At 49.9% G+C, this 17,430-nt stretch overlaps 1 protein-coding gene and 1 non-coding gene across 6 annotated transcripts in view; one reads left to right on the top strand and one right to left on the bottom strand.

Moving 5' to 3' along the window:
* Nucleotides 1-17,430, bottom strand: part of EPB41L1 (erythrocyte membrane protein band 4.1 like 1) — a 135,589-nt gene that overhangs the window by 52,104 nt on the left and 66,055 nt on the right. For all 5 annotated transcript variants that reach the window (XM_055544937.1, XM_055544933.1, XM_055544934.1 and 2 more), the window contains exons 2-3: nt 3,279-3,469; nt 1,473-1,637 (exon numbers count right to left, since the gene is read on the bottom strand). In XM_055544937.1, coding sequence (XP_055400912.1) covers nt 1,473-1,637; nt 3,279-3,455 — 342 coding nt within the window. In that variant the 5' untranslated portion in view covers nt 3,456-3,469. The remainder of the gene's footprint in view (nt 1-1,472; nt 1,638-3,278; nt 3,470-17,430) is intronic.
* On the top strand, nt 6,443-6,515 carry TRNAG-CCC (transfer RNA glycine (anticodon CCC)). Its single transcript has one exon. It is a non-coding gene; the product is annotated as a tRNA-Gly (tRNA).

The following is a 17,430-nucleotide window of genomic DNA, read 5'->3' as shown; positions in this document are numbered from 1 at the left end:
CAGTGTCACAGAGTAACTCTCCTCCAGGGTCCCTCCCCTTACACTAAGGGGGCACCCCCATCCAAGCAGCAAGAGAGTTTCTTCAGGCGGTCACAGTGCCTAAACCAGCTTCAGATGGAAGCAGCACTGTGGGAGTCACCTTCTCCCCTAGCTCCCATCATCCACGTGTGGTACCTCTCTGGGCACCATCCAGGCCTGAGGATTAGGAAGGACAAAGCCCAGAACTTGTGGGTACCCAATCCACAGGTGTGAAGACGAGCACCAGCAGAGGCAAGTGAAGCAGTCACTACCCAAAGAGGCAGGGGGCTCCAGGGAGGTGGTGAGGTCCCTGCAAGGTCTGGCAGAGTCACTAGGATCAGGCCTGACTGTGGGAATGGCTGAAAAACCAAGGGATTTTTGGGTTTTTGGCCTCCTCTCTTGAAGGAGGCCTTCAGAGAAAGCGGTCTCGGTCAAACCCTCACACTCTCCTAGGGCAGCTGAAACAGCACCCTGAGGCCAGCATGGGCAGAAGAGAAGAGGGAGAGGATATCCCTCTCTTTTGGCCAGGATATCCACCCTGCAACCCTTCTGTGGAAGAAATAAACATCAAAAAAAAAAAAAAAAAGAAAAGACAGAAACCCCAACCCTGAAAAGAAGACAGAACCAGCCTCCCAGAGCTTAGAAGTCAGTCAGTCCCTTAAGACCAGGGCTCAGAGGCTGGGGTGGGGTAGGGGGAAACTGGTGGCTCTTGTAACTCTCAGCAGTAAGGCCACCCTCTGGACTCTTCCATATGTGTGGACGGGCCAGGAATGGCACCTGGACGGGGGCAGAACCTCTAAGGGGGCAGTCAGAGTTCAGAATTTGAGTGGGAGTTCCAGCCAACATAGGAAAGGGAGACGCTAAATGTGGAGCCAGGAGGGCTGACCCCAGAGAAGAGGTGTCCTCCCTGCCACCCACTAGGGGACAGAACCATGCCACGGGGTTTCTACAAAGCCTGTGGGGAGCAGTCCTTCCCATGCGCCGCCTCCCTATGCCTGGGGGACACCTTACCATGGAACCCTCGAGTGACCAGTTTGTCCTGGCACCCTGGACAGGGTGGTTCACAGGGAGAACCCCTCTCCCCATCCAATAAATACATGAAAATGATTCTAGTTGAAACCTCGGTATCTACAGGGTAAGATAGAAGAGCCCAGGTCCTACCAGGCTACAGATCAGCCCCTAGACAGTGAATCCTACCCAAGGTACAGCCACCCTAAGAAGGCTTTTCCTGGTGCCAGGCCTGAGCCTCATCTTATTCTATGTACAATCATAAGAGCCCTCTCTGGGCCTTGGTGACAGGGTCTAGGCAAAGGAGGGCTGGCCTATCATCTACATGGCAGTCGGTCCAGGCCTCCATTAAGAATGGATGCCCTCTGGCTTGGCCCAGGCTGAGTGCCCAGAGGCCTGTCCTGGCTCCGAGGCCAGTGGGCTGGGGCTGGGCTGTGGCTCCCTACCTCCACCTCGCACTCATACTCAGAAGCATCGAGCAGAGTGACTCGGCAGACGGCGCTCTTGTACTTCTTGGCAATCTTCTGGGGTGACTTCTGGGCCTTGCTGGGTGTGGTCCTCTCTGACAGGCCATCGGCCTCCCCGTAGTCCTTCTCCTCCATGTCTAGGCTCTGCAGGTCCAACCAAGGGAAGGATTTGGTCAATGAGCTTGAAACCATAGCATTTCATCCAAATGAGATGCAATGAGGAAGCAGCTGGAGCTAAGACAGACTCCAAAATGAGAGCCATGGCCCTCTAAGAACACCCCCAGGTGACACCCCGTCTAAGGTGCAGGAGGAGAGTCAGCACTGCATACAATGGGTGGGTTCATAAGAGGGGTCCACTGCTCCCCTGCAGGCAGAAGCATCCCACAGAACCAAACCCAGAGGCCAGAGCTATCCTTTCTCCTTAGAATGAACAGTGTATGAGTTATCAGGGCTTGGTCTCCTCCTTCCCAGTCTGTCACTGGGCCAAGCATGAGGTTTTGTTGTTGTTTAGTCACTAAGTTGTGTTCAACTTGTTTGCAACCCCATGGATTGTAGCCCCTGCCGGGGTCCTCTGTCAATGGGATGTCCCAGGCAAGAATACTGGAATGCCTTGCCATTTCCTTCTCCAGGGTATCTTCCTGACCCAGGGATCGAATCCGAGTCTCCTGCATTGGCAGGTGGGTTCTTTACCACTGAGCCACCAGTGGCTAGGACTGACCTAATGGAAGGAAGGGAGGTCAGAGCCCTGCATATCAGTCCTAACTCTGCAACGGATAACCTCAATGATCTTGGCTGGGCCCCTTCCCTCTCTAGTCCTGTAGTGAATTAAGGGAGGTGTGAATTCAATGGCTAGATGACCCCCCACTCCCCACCAAGTCCTTTTTCTCTTTATTCTTTTCTTTGTTTTAAGTTTTTCTTTTTTGACTGTGCTAGGTCTTTGTTGCAGTGAGCAGGCTCTTTAACTGCAGTGTGGGCTTAGCTGCTCTGTGCATGTGGGATTTTAGTTTCTTTACCAGGGATCAAACCTGTGTCCCTTGCATTGGAAAGCATATTCTTAACCACTGGACCACTAGGGAAGCCCCTTCTTGTCTCTTTAGATGATGAATTTTGCTCTGGAGTCACACCAGGCCTGCCCAGCTAGAATGGACAGCTTGAGGGAATAGGAAAATAAGGTTGAAGGAATACAGAGTTTTCAACATCAGATCTAGATTTGACTTGGGACTTCCCTGGCAGTCCAGTGGTTAAGACTCCATGTTTCAACTGCAGAAGGCGTGGGTTCAGTCCCTGGTCAGGGAACTAAGATCCTGCATGCCATGCAGTGCAGTCAATATATATAGACAGATAGATAGACACAGATTTGACTTGCACTTCTGTCACTTTATGCTTCCCTGGTGGCTCAGATGGCAAAGAATCCACCTGCAATGTGGGAGACCTGGGTTTGATCCCTGGGTTGGGAAGATCTCCTGGAGGAGGGCATGGCCCTCCTCCAGTATTCTTGCCTGGAGAATCCCCATGGACAGAGGAGCCTGGCGGACTGCAGTCCACAGGGTCACAAAGAGTTGGACATGACTGAGCGACGAAGCACACAGCACTTTATAGCAATGTGACTCCATCCTGCTGAGGCTCTGTCTCCCCCACTGTAACGTGGGGAAATGAATAGTTATCTCCTGAGGTCCTGGAGAATAAAATGTAAAAACGAACACGATGGCCCCTGCACAGTGCTCGGCACGTCGTGGGTCAACAGTACACCCCGGTTCCCTTCTTTCCCCGCTCCCGGGCACACACCTGTTCTGCAGGCCGAGCGTCCTGCTGGGGCGGCTGCTTCTCATTGGAGTTGGCCTCGAGATGGCCGTGGCCCGCGGGGGTCACAGGGGTGGTCGCTGCGGCGGCTGCTTCAGGCTGCTGCGGGGCCTCCTCCTGAGCCTTCTTCACCTCAGAATCAGGGCCTGTCTCTGTTGTCATGGTGACCAGCACGCCTGCATTGGCATGAAGGAGAGAGAATGTGATGAGAGAGAGGGGCAGCGAGGGCATGACAGAACAGAGCGAGGGGGACAGGAACCACACGCCGAGAGAGACAGATGGAGACAAATGGACAAAGAGCCACAGAGAGAAGGGGGAGGAGGGAGAGACAGAGGAAGGGAGGACGGGGAGAGAGTCCAGAGAAGTGAGGGGTCAGCGGCAGCAGCCGAGGTCACAGACCCCCACCCACCCTTTGCCCATATAGCTCCTCAGGGACTCCAGTCTCTTGGCCCAGGTCTGGCATCAGGGCCCTTCCTGGGGACAAGGAGAGTCTCTCCAGGGGGCCCCACTCTGCCAAGAGCACCAGGGACAGTCAGGGACCACCTGCAGGCAGGCCCTGGGCCCGGCTGTCCCTCCTATCACACCACCTGGCACACGGCAGCCCCTCAGCCAGTGCTGGATAAACTGAACTCGACCCAAAGAGCCCCAGGCTCCCAGTCCTTCCAGCCCCGGCATTAGGCAAGGCTCTTCATGGCCCAAGCCTCAATAACTGCTGCCCCCTGACTCCATGGGGATGCGGTCAGGATGGATCTAAAGGGTAAGACAGGTCCTCTTAACAAATGCATAGCCCTGATGATGTCAAAGACAGAGATCTGGGCTCAGGCCCCACGTCTGCTACAAATGGGCAGTCAGTTCATCTCACTAGGACTCATCCCAAAAGTGAGGGACTCAGAAATTATCTCTGCAACAGACTATTCTTATCATTTCCCCCTTGAAGCAGGAAATGAGATTTCAGAGAATCAAGGACCTGCTGCCCAGCTGCTCTTTGGAATAAGCAAATTGCAAAGAGAGAAAAAGAGAGAGAGAGAGAATGGCATGGTCCCACTTATATATATAAAAAAAATATATATAATTATATATAATATAATTTTATATTATATTTAAATTATATTTAAAATTTATATTATATATTATATTTTGTAATATATTTATATATAATTATATTATAAAATTTATATATATAAATGGTACCACACCATTCTCTCTTTCTCTCCTTTTCTCTCTTTGCAATTTGCTTATTCCAAAGAGCAGCTGGGCAGTAGGTCCTTATAAACCCCAACAATCTCAACATCTTAGTGCTTGTACGCATGTAGTAAAAGATCTGGAAGGATACTCACTAAGCTGTTAAGAGAGGTCAATAATTCGGAAGTAGGTAGAGGAGAAAAAGAGAGTTCCATAGGGCATGATAAGAGAGGGAACTTCATTTTTAACTTCATATACTTTGGAATTACTTGTATAATTTTAAAAATACACACACACACACACACACACACACATATATACATATATTTAACTCACAAGTTGTTTGTTTTTAGGAAAGCAAAAGAAGCCATTTCTGACCCCCTTCGGTGAAAACACACCTCTCAAAAAAAAAAAAAAAACAAAAAACAACAGTTTGGAGCTAAAACCTGGAAACAGAAATGAGCAGGAACCCTCACCTGCTGAGTCTAGAGCCTTCCTCTGAATCCATCACTTTAAAAGAGAAAGATCCAGATGAGATTTGGCAGGTCCCTCCCCCACCCCACCCACCGTGGGGGCCTTTGACAGGCAGATGCAGACAGATACAGGATCCACCCTGGGCTGAGCACATGCTCCAAGCCCCCATCTTATTACCCCCACCGCCTTTAGGAGCCACCAGCCCCGCCCAAAGCAAAGGGCACTGAACAGAAAGTCAAGGGCCCTGAGCACCCCCACTCAGCCACCCAACGTCTCCAGGGCCCAAGATAGGTCATGAGCATCCTCACTCCCCACCTTATGGATAACGAGCCGAGCGCTTGGTAAGCTGGAGCTTGTAGTGCAAATGAGAAGGTCTGGTGTTATGGATGCTGTTGTTAAGAAGATGAGGAGGAAGGGAAGGCCTTGGTCCACGTGGCCTCATCCCCACCCAGAAATGCTTTCCACTCACATCATTACCCTGGGCTTTATGGTTATAACTTAAAGCCATCGTTAAATAAAAGCTCTGTTGCTTACATGACGCTAAGTGCTGACTCAGTGCCAGAACACAAAGCCACAGAGCTGCTCCGGGGGGGTGGCGCACAGCCTCATGAGGTCAAACTGAGATGAATCTGCCCGATCTGGATTTCTTCTAAGCCTGCACTGGAGATATCAGACATTATGCTAGATAAGGCCTACAGGGAAGAACTCTTCAAATAAATGCCTGCTTAATTTTGCTTCAAAAAAAAATCCACAGAGTAATCTGTATATTTTGTGCTGGGAGAAGCAGAATCCACACACCCCTCATGGGTTCAGGCAGCCCAGAGGCTCCAGGACATCTCCTCCTGCCTCTGCTTCAGTCTGATTTCAGCCTGGACTCGCTGAACCTTCACCAGGGCCTGCATTGTCTTGGAAATAGCCAGCCAAGTAATCTTAAATAAATATCCCAGGCTTTCACTGCCCAGGTCTCCAGCAGAGGCTGCTGGCATGACTGCTCGGTGCTGGCAGAACCCACAGATGAGAGGAGCTGGAAGCTTCTGAGATAATTCAGTCTCCTCCTCTTCTTTTACAGGTGAGAGCCAGAGAGCAAAAGGGGCTCAAGCAACAGTCATTTCCTCAGACAGGTTTTCCCTGGTCCCTCCCACCCACTCTCCTCCTCACCCAGCCTCCTGACTCCCCAGACCCCAGCTCCGGGTCCATTATTCTTCCCGCTGCACTCTGATGCCTCAGGCAAACCTCAACAGAATCTCAGAGGAGGAGAAAGCACTCAGCCCCGGGCTGGGAGCCAAGGCAGCGGCATGAGCCACGGACAAACCCTGTGGCCAGGGGCTGGTGAGATAAAAGATGGCGTGTCTGCTCTAGAGAGTGAAAAGACGTGATGTACAAAATCACGGAGGACACCTGAGTGAAAAGCATGACACACAACAGTTTGTATAGATCGACCCTCTTTTACCTAATATACACGTACAGATACAGAAAATTCAGCAAAGGGGACTTCCCTGGTGGTCCAGTGACTAAGACTCTGCACTCCCAATGCAGGGGGACCAGGTTCAATCCCTGGTTAGGGAAAACTAGATTTCCCCACGCCACAACTAAGAGTTCTCATGCTGTAACTAGAGATCCCGAGTGCTATAAATAAGACCAGGTGCAGCCAAAGAAATAAATATTTTAAGAAAAAAAGAAAATTCAGCAAAATATTAACTATGGCTGTTTCTAGAAGGCGGGTAGACAAATTATTTTGTTTCTTCTTTCTGTTTAACTGTAGTTCTCATTTTTCTCTACTACACTTGGAGATTTCTTGAATGATTTTAAAAAAACAACTAGAAGTCAAAAAATAAATGTTTCCAATGCACATGGTCTGGTATGACAGGATGAGACAGAGATAAATAAAATCTGTTTAAACCTAAAAGAAAATTTGTGAATTAAAAAGAAAAATCACATTATTATTTTTTAAATCTGTGATGAGGAGAACCTTCTTCATCTCACAAGTCTGGGGATAATAGCATGGTTCTCTCACTGGGGCCCAGAAAGTGAGCCAAGAACCTGACCTTGGCTTCTGCCACAGCCAGTCACATGGGCACAGTTCTGCCCAGGACCAGGTCAGCACAGACTGATGGAACTCACTGGGCGGCCAAGCTGGCCAGGCACTGTAGCGGACCCAGAGGACCATGAGCTGGTTCCCATGGAGCTCCCTGCCACATGGGAGGTTGATACTCACCCAGAATGTGACATAGATTTGCCCGTGTACATTTCAGCCTCTAGAAGGTTCTAGGACCTGGTGATTAGCAGTATGGCCTGGGGTTTCCAAGGAAGACTTATAGGGTAGGGAGTGCAGGGTGAGCTGGAGTTAGGTTTTGAAAAAAGGGAGACTCTAGACAGGTGATGGCAGGGAGGACATTTGGACTAGGTCACCATGTGGGCAAATGCTCAGATGTGGGAACAAGCAGGGATGTGAGGAGGACAGGGAGTCTTGACCTCTTGTTTTTTTTTTTCATATTTAGTTATTTGGCTGCACTGAGTCTTAGTTGTGGCATGCAGACTCTTAGTTGCCATATGTGGGATCTAGTTCCCTGACCGGGAATTGAACTCTGGCCCCCTGTGTTGCGAGCATGGAATCTTAGCCACTGGACCACCAGTGAAGTCCTGGCGTTGACAACTTGACTTCTTGGAACAAGAAGCCTATAAATGTGAGCTCCACACAGGCTGGCAGGAGGAATAGGTTTGAGTCAGGGAGAAATGAAGAAGCTGGAGGTGGATGGGGTGGGGGGCGGTGTGGGGGGCGGCAGCTTTGCAAAACTCAGAAATGTTACTCTGCTGCAAAGGGTAAGACTCCTGTCACCGAGCCATTGCAGGCCAGGCCTAGCATCAAAGACCCTATGCATAGTCATCCCATGGACCCCTCCATGCAGGGCAGCAGGGCCAGAGGCAGACCCAGGTCAGTGAGACCTAGAACCCTCCCCCACTAGCTCCCTCTGGGACACTGGGCAAGTGACTTCACTCCTCTGAGCTTAGGTCATCTCAACCCTAACACAGAGATATTCCTCCCTCCTTCTCAGGGGGGTGATGGAGATTCGGGAAAGTAGCATAAAGAGGGCACCGAATAAAACAACCCTGAGAAGATCCAGAATGACAAGCAGTAATGGGAAGCCAGAGTGGGAAGTGGTCTGCGAAGCTGGGGTTTAGAAGTGCCCACCCTGAGACATCCCTGGTGGTCCAGTGGTTAAGACTTGGTGCTTCCACTGCAGGGGGCACAGGTTCAATCCCTGGGCCATGGTGGGGGAACTAAGATTCCACGTGCTACATGATGAGGCCAAAACACACACACACACAACTAAACCCAACAACAACTAAAAAAACAAAAACAAATAAAGAAGTGCCCACCCAGAACAGATGGAGAGAGAGACAGAGGCCAGCAAAGCCTGACTGATGACACTAACATATGAAAACCCAAACGCACAGGATTAGAAAAGGGAAAGGTCAGCCAAAGAAGGAAATGCTGACAGGGCCTGCGCCAGTCCTGTCTGGAGGTGAGGGGCCCAGTAAGGCCCAGCGTGCTCGCCTGGCCCCCTCTGGGGCCAGCTCAGCAGCCTGTCAGCCTCTGACACTCTTCAACATTGCAACCACAGGCTGGCTCCCCGGGCTCGCTTTCCGGGGGCACTAAGCAGGCTTCAGACGCTGTGGCTTTCCATCTGGGCTGCCTAGAGGGAGAGGGTGTCTCTGCCCAGAAGAGGCAACACCCACTTGGCCTGTGGTTGTACCCCCACATTAAAAGTGAATCGATTGGTTTATACATCAAGCTCTCCCACCAGGGTTAGCGTGACTCAGCATCTCTGAGTCCAGTAAATTAGATTTGTTCTTTTTTTCCAGCTCTACTTCCACCCAGGTCCAACCCACTCTCAGCTCCTGTCTGCATGGCGGCTCCATCTCTTCCATGGTCCCTTTAGCCACGTAGGCTCTCCTAGGGCTTATTCTCCACAGAGGAGCCACAGTTACAGTCCAAATGGATGTCCTCTTTAAAACCCCCAATGACCTCCCATCAAAATAAAATGCAAGTTCCTTACCAAAGCTCCAGGTCCCTGCATAAGGCCTCTGCTTAGCTCCCCTACTGCCACCATCATCGTGACAGAAGGGAGACACAGATTTTCTGTCTGCGCCTCAGTCACGCCAGGCTTGCCCCTGTCTTGGGGCTTTGCCCTTATTGCTCCCTCCGTGTGGAAGGTGGGCTTGTCCCCTGTCTCTTGGTAGCTGTCACCCTTCGGATCTCAGTTTATGTGCCTCTTGACCACTCTGTCTAAAGTGGGCCACTCTTTCCTTTTTTTTTTTTTTTTGGTTACAGCTGGTTTTCTGGTTTTGCTTTATTCTGTTTTTGCCATCTTAACCACCTTTAAGTGTAACAATTCGGGACAATAATTACATTCACAGTGTTGTATAACAAACACTACTCTCCACTTTCAAAAATTTTTACCACCCATCAAAAAGAAACTTTATGCCCATGAAGCAAGCATGTGTTTCTTCATAAGTTCACAAATTGTTTCTACTCCTTCTCTAGAATGTAAACTCCACAAAGACAAAACTTTATGTCTTGGAAATTCCTTGGTGGTCCAGTGGTTAGGACTCCCATGCATCCACTGCAACGGGCCTGGGTTCGATCCCTGGTCAGGGAACTAAGATTCTACAAGCTGTGCGGCATGGCCAAAAGACAACAACAAAAAACCTTTATCTGCCTCATTTGCCATTTTCCCCAGGGTTTAGAGCAGTTCTTGATAAATAACAATGACAAAGCTAACATTTATAGAGTTTGCTATTTACCAGGCCCTGATCTAAGCATTTTACATCATTTAATCTTCATAATAACCCATAATAGGTCCTCTCAATATCTCCATTTTACAAAAGAAGGAACTAAAGCACTGAGAAGTGAACTAACTGGCCCAAGATTGTGCAGCTAGTAAACAGCAGTGTCAGAATTCAAACCCACGAAGCCTGGGGTCAGATGGATAAATGGAAAAACACATGGGTGATGGGTGGATGGAACAGCAATGAGACAAGTCAAAAGACCTGGGCTGCACTCACCTCAGGAGCCTTCCTGGCTACCAGCCAGCCAGCCTGTCCTGACAACTTATCAGACTTTTGGATGGAAAAGCAGCTGAATTTTCCATCCAAACTCCTGATATTATCATCCTTATTTGACTGATGAAGACACATGGGCCCAAAGATGCCTACCGATTTGCCCAAGGTCATAAGACTGTGCCAAGACTCTCTGACTCCGAAGTCCATCCCACTACATGACATTCCAGCAGCCTCAGAGGGTTCGTCTGTACTAATTTCTTCCAGGGGTAAAACTGGCTAAGGAAAAACTTCCCAAGATTAAAAGGCAAATACACTGAGAAGAGCTGAAGTTAGAATCAGGACCACCGTTTCTTGTTTCAGTTCTGCCACTTCCTATCTGATGGGTCTTGGGCGAGTCACTTCCCCTTTGTGAGCATCAGTTTTTCCATCTGTTAAACAGGGAGGAGAGGCCCTAATCGCACACTTCAGAGCAGGGCCCTGTAGAGAAAAAGGATGTTTCAGAGAACAAAAGGACTTTGAAATGCAAAAGTTACAGTCACGCTAAAGACAAGGGAGCGTGTATCACAGATGTTTATGACATGTGTTCTGGAAGCGTGTCTTTGCATACATATGCACTGCAGTGGAACCGCATGAGGGCACGCACAGCCACGAGTATCCACGGTCATGAACAATCACTCCCCAGCCACGAAGGCTCTCTTCTAAATCTGAGACACTGACAACTTCTGTCCAGACGGTTGTGGGAATTCTGAACCAGGCAGGAACTCACAGTAGGAAGGAGTGGAGAGAGGAAGAAGGAACAGGGTGTGGAAAATGCCAAAACAAAGAGAACGCTAGGCAGAAAGTGAGAGTCTTCTGTTCTGAAAGATGTTTTCAATGATCACGGTTACCAAGATCATCCTTTCTTTTGGGGAAGTCACGGAGCACATCTTTCCCATTCCCCTAGGACCAATTCCTGGGCTGTTGATCCCCATTTGCACCCTCAGAACCATGTCCCACTCAAAGAGCCAGGAGGCTGAGCTTTTGGACTGTCCTTTGAACTCCTTTGCCTGCTGACCTCTGGTTGCCTTTGGTCAATGGGAGGCACTGGCAGGAGGTCAGAGAGTGGAAGCAGAGGGGGGAGGTATATCTCCCCAGTCGCCCTCCGTGTGGTTCTAGTGGTGGCTGAGCGGCTCTGTGACAGCTCCATGCACAAGCCCAGTTACACTATTCCCTCCCTCTGTTCATTCAGGCCGAAGGGAGCTAATAGTTTCTGTCACCGTGAGTTTGTGGGTCCCCCTCGTGGGTTCCCTTAACCCTGCCCACAGCTTTCTTAACATCTCCAAGTTAAAGCATCTGAATGGATCTTTTTTCTGTTTTCTGTTTTCTGCCAGAATCTGACTGATACACCGTGCTGTGTGCTAAGCCGCTTCAGTCACGTCTGACTCTTTTTCGACCTGATGGACTGTAGCCCGCCAGGCTCCTCTGGCCATGGGATTCTTCAGACAAGAATACTGGAGTGGGTTGCCATTTCTTCCTCCTCCAGGGGATCTTCCTGACCTAGGGACTGAACCTGAGTCTCTGTCTCCTGCAGACAGGCAGGTTCTTTACCACTAGCGCCACCTGTGACTGATATACCACCTGACACTAAATAGATAACACGAACTAGAGAGGCAGGGGAGGAGAAATTGGAAAGAGGCAGTATAGTCTAATGGTTAAGGACAGACTAGGCGACCAGGAGACCTTGCATTCTCCCTTAATCTCACTGGGCCTCAGTGTCTTCATCTGTAAATCCACGATGATAATCCTACCCACTTACTAGGTTTACTAAGAAAACTGAATTAGACCAAACTGAATTTGGCTCGTAAAGCACTTACAAGCGAAAGCCCACAGTGAGTACTCAAGAAATATTAGAAATTCTCATCGTCTAAAGGCTCAAAGGTTAACAAGAGCAGAAATTACAGACTTTTGTTTTCTTGGCTTTTTAGGGGGTTCTCTTACACCATTTTCCTACTATGAGCCTGTACTACTTTTGGAGTCAGAAAAGAAAAAGAAAAGAATTAAAAGAAAAAATACAGCAAGAGAAAGAGAGGCTATTAAGATTTATTCTTCTCCCTCTGGGGATGATGTTAACTCCCATTGGGATCTCCCCAGTACAGAACATTCACTTCCTTGAGTGACAATCTCCAGGTGGACATGAATGAAATGACCGCCCGTGAGGAGGGAGGAGGGGGACTGTGCCGCCCTGCCAGCCAGGCCTCTGATGGAGCTCGAGGGGTAGAAACAGGAGCTGGGCCCGCAGTCATTCCTACGCGGCAGGGCGGAGACGGCAATTTGTCAGAGGCCGGCGGTACCCATGGGCACCGCATTAAATAAAATCAAGCCATGTGAAGAGGCTGCCACCCGTCAGCACTGGCTTCTTGCCCAAAGGTCTCACGTGCCACCGCGGAGCCACAAACTGGTGTGCCATTGTAGGCCGGGGACCACGTGACATGCCCAAACTGCAGAGTAAACGGCATCAGAAAGGAGAAAAGCCTCCTACTTGGTCCACACGGATGACTGCAGAGGCAGAGGAGACCTCCCTGGAGCGGGACACCCTCTGAGAGCCGGACCATGAGCTGGGTGCCTTCCGGGCTTTGTCACCTTTGAGCTCCACCAGGGCCACATGAGATGGGTGGGTTTATTCCCCCAGCAGGCGGGGCTGGCCAAGGTCACATGGCTTGTCAGCTCGAGTTGAGCAGGGACTCGGACCCAGGTCTGCTGGCTCACGGCTCCATGCTCTTCCCCCTCAAACCTGCTACATCCCACTTGCTGTCAACCGTGTAACCAAAGCTACTGTTGCTCTGGATGTGGAAATAATAACAGCAGTATCAACCCCTCCCACATGCCGGGTGCTTTACAGTCTAAAGGATCCTTTTCTCATCATCACTTCGCTTGGACCTCACCGATCAGCAGTTGGTGAGAGGGAGCGGGGAACCGCAGTAACAAACATGGCTTTGGATCGGTGTCCTTGGCCCTTGGGGCTCCGCTGAGAAGGGAGGTGAGGAGGGGAAAGAAGCCCAGAGAAGCAGGGAACCCTTCCCAGCAACCCTGCGCAATCTTACAGTTTCTCAATCTCTCTCACTTGATTTTCTTGTTTAAACACTACGAGAGTTCATGGCCAGCGTTATTTAGAATAGAGTAAAATTGGAAACAACTTTAAATGTCCATCAACCCTCTGCTGATGGCCAAATGAACTAGGATTTATCCTGTGAAAAAGGAATTACTAAAGTATTACATATCTAGTGTGAACATTTGGGGGATGGGGTTTAGATGCACTGACACAGAAAGATGTTGGCATATAGAATGAAAAAAATCTAACTTGTAAAACAATAATGTAATTTATGGTCCCGTTCCAGTTTGTATGCTTATTGTTTATGTAGGCATGGAAAAAATTCTAGGCACCATCCTGTTGTCACTGGCTACCTCTGGAGAGAAGGATTTTGGTTGGGAAAACAAGGAAAGAATATGCTTTTGAATGATTAGGATTTCTCACATAATTCTTTTGTAATTAAAACAAGAAAAAGTAAGTATTTTTAAAAAGGTTTGTCTGGGTCAGTCATTCATTCCCCATAGTACCTGCTATTTCCGCCTGCTCTCTTCCAATCTGTACCTATGGTCAGGTCTAATTTTATATCACTTTAATCTGAGTGCTCATGGTTTGGGGTTTTTTTCCATTTAACATTAAATTGTATCGGGGGACCTTCCTAGCAGTCCAGTGGTTAAGACTCCAAGCTTCCACTGCAGGAGGGGTGGGTTCGATCCCTGATTGGGGAACTAAGATCCCACGTGCCCCACAGCACGGCAAAAAAAAAAAAAAAAAAAAAAAAAATTTACTATATCAGAAATATTTCCACATTATTATATCATCAGTATCATCACATCTAACATTGCTAGGTACTTCTCTGTGTGCTAGTTCCTATGCTAAGGATCTTACATACCCGAAATCATTTAATCTTGATGACAAGCTTAAAAACAGGTACTTGGATTATCCATATTACAGATGGGGAAATTGAGGCTTAAGAAGATGAACTGACTTGCCAAGTCCTCACATCTCTAAGGACAGAAATGAGACTTATGCCCTGGTCTGTCTCCAGTCCTCGCTGCGCACCTCTCCATCCTACTCCCCTCCCAGATACTGAGCGGTGAGTGAGAAGAATGTGCCAAGTAGGGATGAGAAGACCCTGGTCCTGGTCTTCCTACCTGCATGACCTTGGACAAGTCACTTGCCGTCTGCTTTGCACACTCCATCAATTCTTTCATCAGACAAGCATTTGCAAACCACTCAGCCACGCGCTGAGGACATAACAATGAATAAAACATAAGCACTGCCCTCCAAGAGATGACAGCCTAGCCTGAATCTTTCACGCGCGGGAAGGCTCTAACCCTTGTCCCGCCTCTGTCACAGCGACATGAAATGAATTGAAGAAAAGATGCCGAGGAACCTGACGAGTGCACAGCTCCATACGCTTCGAGGGTAAGTATTTCTGCGGCTGTTCACGGCTGCATATTATTTTATCCACTGGATGTTCCAAAACGCTCTCAATCATTCCCCTATTGTTGGGCACTTAGTCCCAATTTGCTGCTATTATGGAAGAAGCTCTGATGCGGATTCATCCAAAGGAAATTATGCAAAAGGGAAAAAAAAAAAAAGCCAGATGCACAAAGACGAAGCTGCGCAACCTTCAGAATGACTGAGGGGAGATGAGTCCTTCATCTTAAACTTCTGAAGCTGCAAACCAAACTCATGCCCTTCCCCCACCCCATGGCCTTCCGCACCCTAAGCTGCTCCTCCCGAAACCAGCCGGGGGCACAGCTTAGTGTGGTTTCAACCTCCCTCCCTCCCCAGCCCTCCAGGTCCAGAGGGCTGATGTCTTTCCTGCAAAGCTGAGCCCGTCCCTTCCTCGTGGTTCTTACCAAAGGAACCTTCCCAGACCCGGTTCTGTCCTGCCCCAATGCAGGCCCCATGCAGATCAAATACCCGCAAAGGTTCCTGGAGCGTCCAGGCTCCTTGGAAGGAAAGCGATGTTAGCCGAGTCCCTGTGGCATGCCAGCACTGCACTAGGTTCTTTATGTAACAACCCTAACGTGGTCTCCTTGAGACAGGCGCGCTTGGCCACACTTTACAAATGAGGAAACTGAGGCTCAGATCAGCTAAGTGAGAGCCCAAGGGGACGTGGCTAGGACATAGTGGAGCTGCGACTAGAGCTCAGGCCTGGCAGATTCCAGAGTTTTGCCAAAGACCCAAAGACAAGCTGACTTTCTGAGTCACCTCCCAGCGCCCCCAGCCCCCTGCACCATCTGCTGCAGGCACACCAGACCACCCGTTCTTCAAACACGTCCCGATTTCCCTTCCCTCTGGCCCAGGAGAGGGGGTGCCCTTCCCCCCACAGCTATCAAAATTCCACTTGGCTTTTGGTGCCCAGTGCCAAGGCTGCAATCTCCTTGAAGCCTTCTCTGATCACCAGAATAGGAATCCACGCCTACAGAGGCAATAGCTCATCCCTCACCTTCCCTGTGCCATGTCTGTGTGTCTCCAGGCCAGACTGGGAGCCCGGGGAGGACAAGGATGTTTTGCCAGAGGCCATATAGGATCAGCAGCAGGTACTCAGGGAATATTTTTCAAATTGAACAAAACCGAGTATGATCTCTAAAAAGAAACTTTGGGCTGCTGGCATGGCCATGGGGAAAGTGGCTCCACCTCACACTGCCTGGATTTGAATCCTGGCTCCCCCACAACCGAGCTGTGTGACCTTGAGCAACTGTCTTTCCCTTGCTAAGCCTCAGTTCCCTTCATCTGTAAAATGGGAGGAAGAAGGATTTTTGCCTCAAAGGGCTTGTGAAGATTGTATGAGTGGCACAGTTAAGCCCTTAAAACGGGTGCCTGGCATGTAGTAAGTGCTTGATAAATGTTGGCTGCTACTATTCTTACCCACAAGCCTCCCGCCCACAGAGGAAGCGGTGCCAGCCTGCTCCCACCCCTACCCGCCTACCCATGCACAAGTCCCCTCCCCACTGGGCCGCCTCCTCACAGTCCCAGCTGGTGCGCCTGCATTCCCTCCTTTGTATGTTCTGGTCACTGGGTTCCTGTCTAGTGTGGCGGGGGTGAGTGTCAGGGCCAGCCAGCCTTAGAGCCAACCAGTCTTCCCCAGCACCCAATGGGAGCACAGAGTCCAGAGCATCCTCACTGCTGGGGGATCCTGGCCAGGAAGCAGAAAGCCATGGCCAGTCCCTCTCTCAGGCTTCTGGCCAGTACCTTTCTGCCCCCTATCCCTCAAGACTCCAGGAGCACTCGGGCCACCCTTGCCTCACAAAACCCAACCCACCCTTGAACTCTCCACCAGGACCAGTCCTGGCAGATCAGTTCTCTGGCTCTGCTGGACACCAACCTGGTACTCCCAGACCTTGCTCCAGGTACAATGCCAAGGTAAAGAGAGATACTCTGGACTCAGCCACATTCTTTCCAGCTATGCAACCTTAGGCAGGTGACACAACCTCTTTGAGCCTTAGTCATGTGTAAAAAGGATAATAATAGCACCTACCTGTCAGAGTTGTTGGGAGATAATGCAAAGCATACAGTCAGTACTCAATAAATGTCCTCATTCTGATTGTATAATCACTGGTATTACTCCAGATGGAGATTATTATCCACTTTTAATAAATGGGGGCACAGAAGCCCAGACAGGCTCACCCAGATGACCTAGCTGGAGCAACACAGAGGCCCCTCCCACCTCAGCAGCCTAGGCGGGAGACCCTCTCCACTGCTCTTGGGGGCTTAGGCCCAGAACATGCCTGGGCACCCAGCATCCTCTTGGCTCTGGATACTTCCAAGAGGGACCAGGGCTCCAGGCCGACTATGCCTCAGCCCTTGCCCCTTAACTGGGACAAGGCAGCCTGGCAGCTGAGGCAGCCTGGCCTTGCCTTCTCACCTTTTGGGGTCAAGGGCTGGGAGACCAATGTAAGTCCCCCTCTAGAAGGCAGACTCAGGCTCCAGGCTATAACGCCAGCCCATCAGAGTCCTGTGTATGAAATGGCCATGGCAATAGGGAGGCAGGCATTTGGGCTACAAGAAACCCAAACTCGTTAGAGGATATGGGTACCTTAGTGCTGGCTCTCACACCCATTTGCCTGTGACCTTGGACAAGTCATTCCTCCTTTCAAGGACTCAGTCAATGTTTCAGTATTTCCTGAGTGAGCCCTCCGGGACCAGGAAGGGCTCTCGTGCCAGTTCTGGGAAGCAGCTCTCCATGGAGCTCACTGAACTCAGGCTCAGGGAACCCGACATGGCCCAGGGAGGGTTTTAATGGGAATAGGCCTCTTGCACTGATCTCCTCCAGGATTGCTTCGAGGGGCCCCTTAGGAGCCATGCTCTGCACACACACAAATATGGCACATGGGGTCA

This window comes from Bubalus kerabau, chromosome 13 (assembly GCF_029407905.1).
Source record: "Bubalus kerabau isolate K-KA32 ecotype Philippines breed swamp buffalo chromosome 13, PCC_UOA_SB_1v2, whole genome shotgun sequence".
NCBI lineage: Eukaryota > Metazoa > Chordata > Mammalia > Artiodactyla > Bovidae > Bubalus > Bubalus kerabau.
The sequence above is the reverse complement of the archived record's forward strand: the minus strand, read 5'-3'. Positions and strand labels throughout refer to the sequence as shown.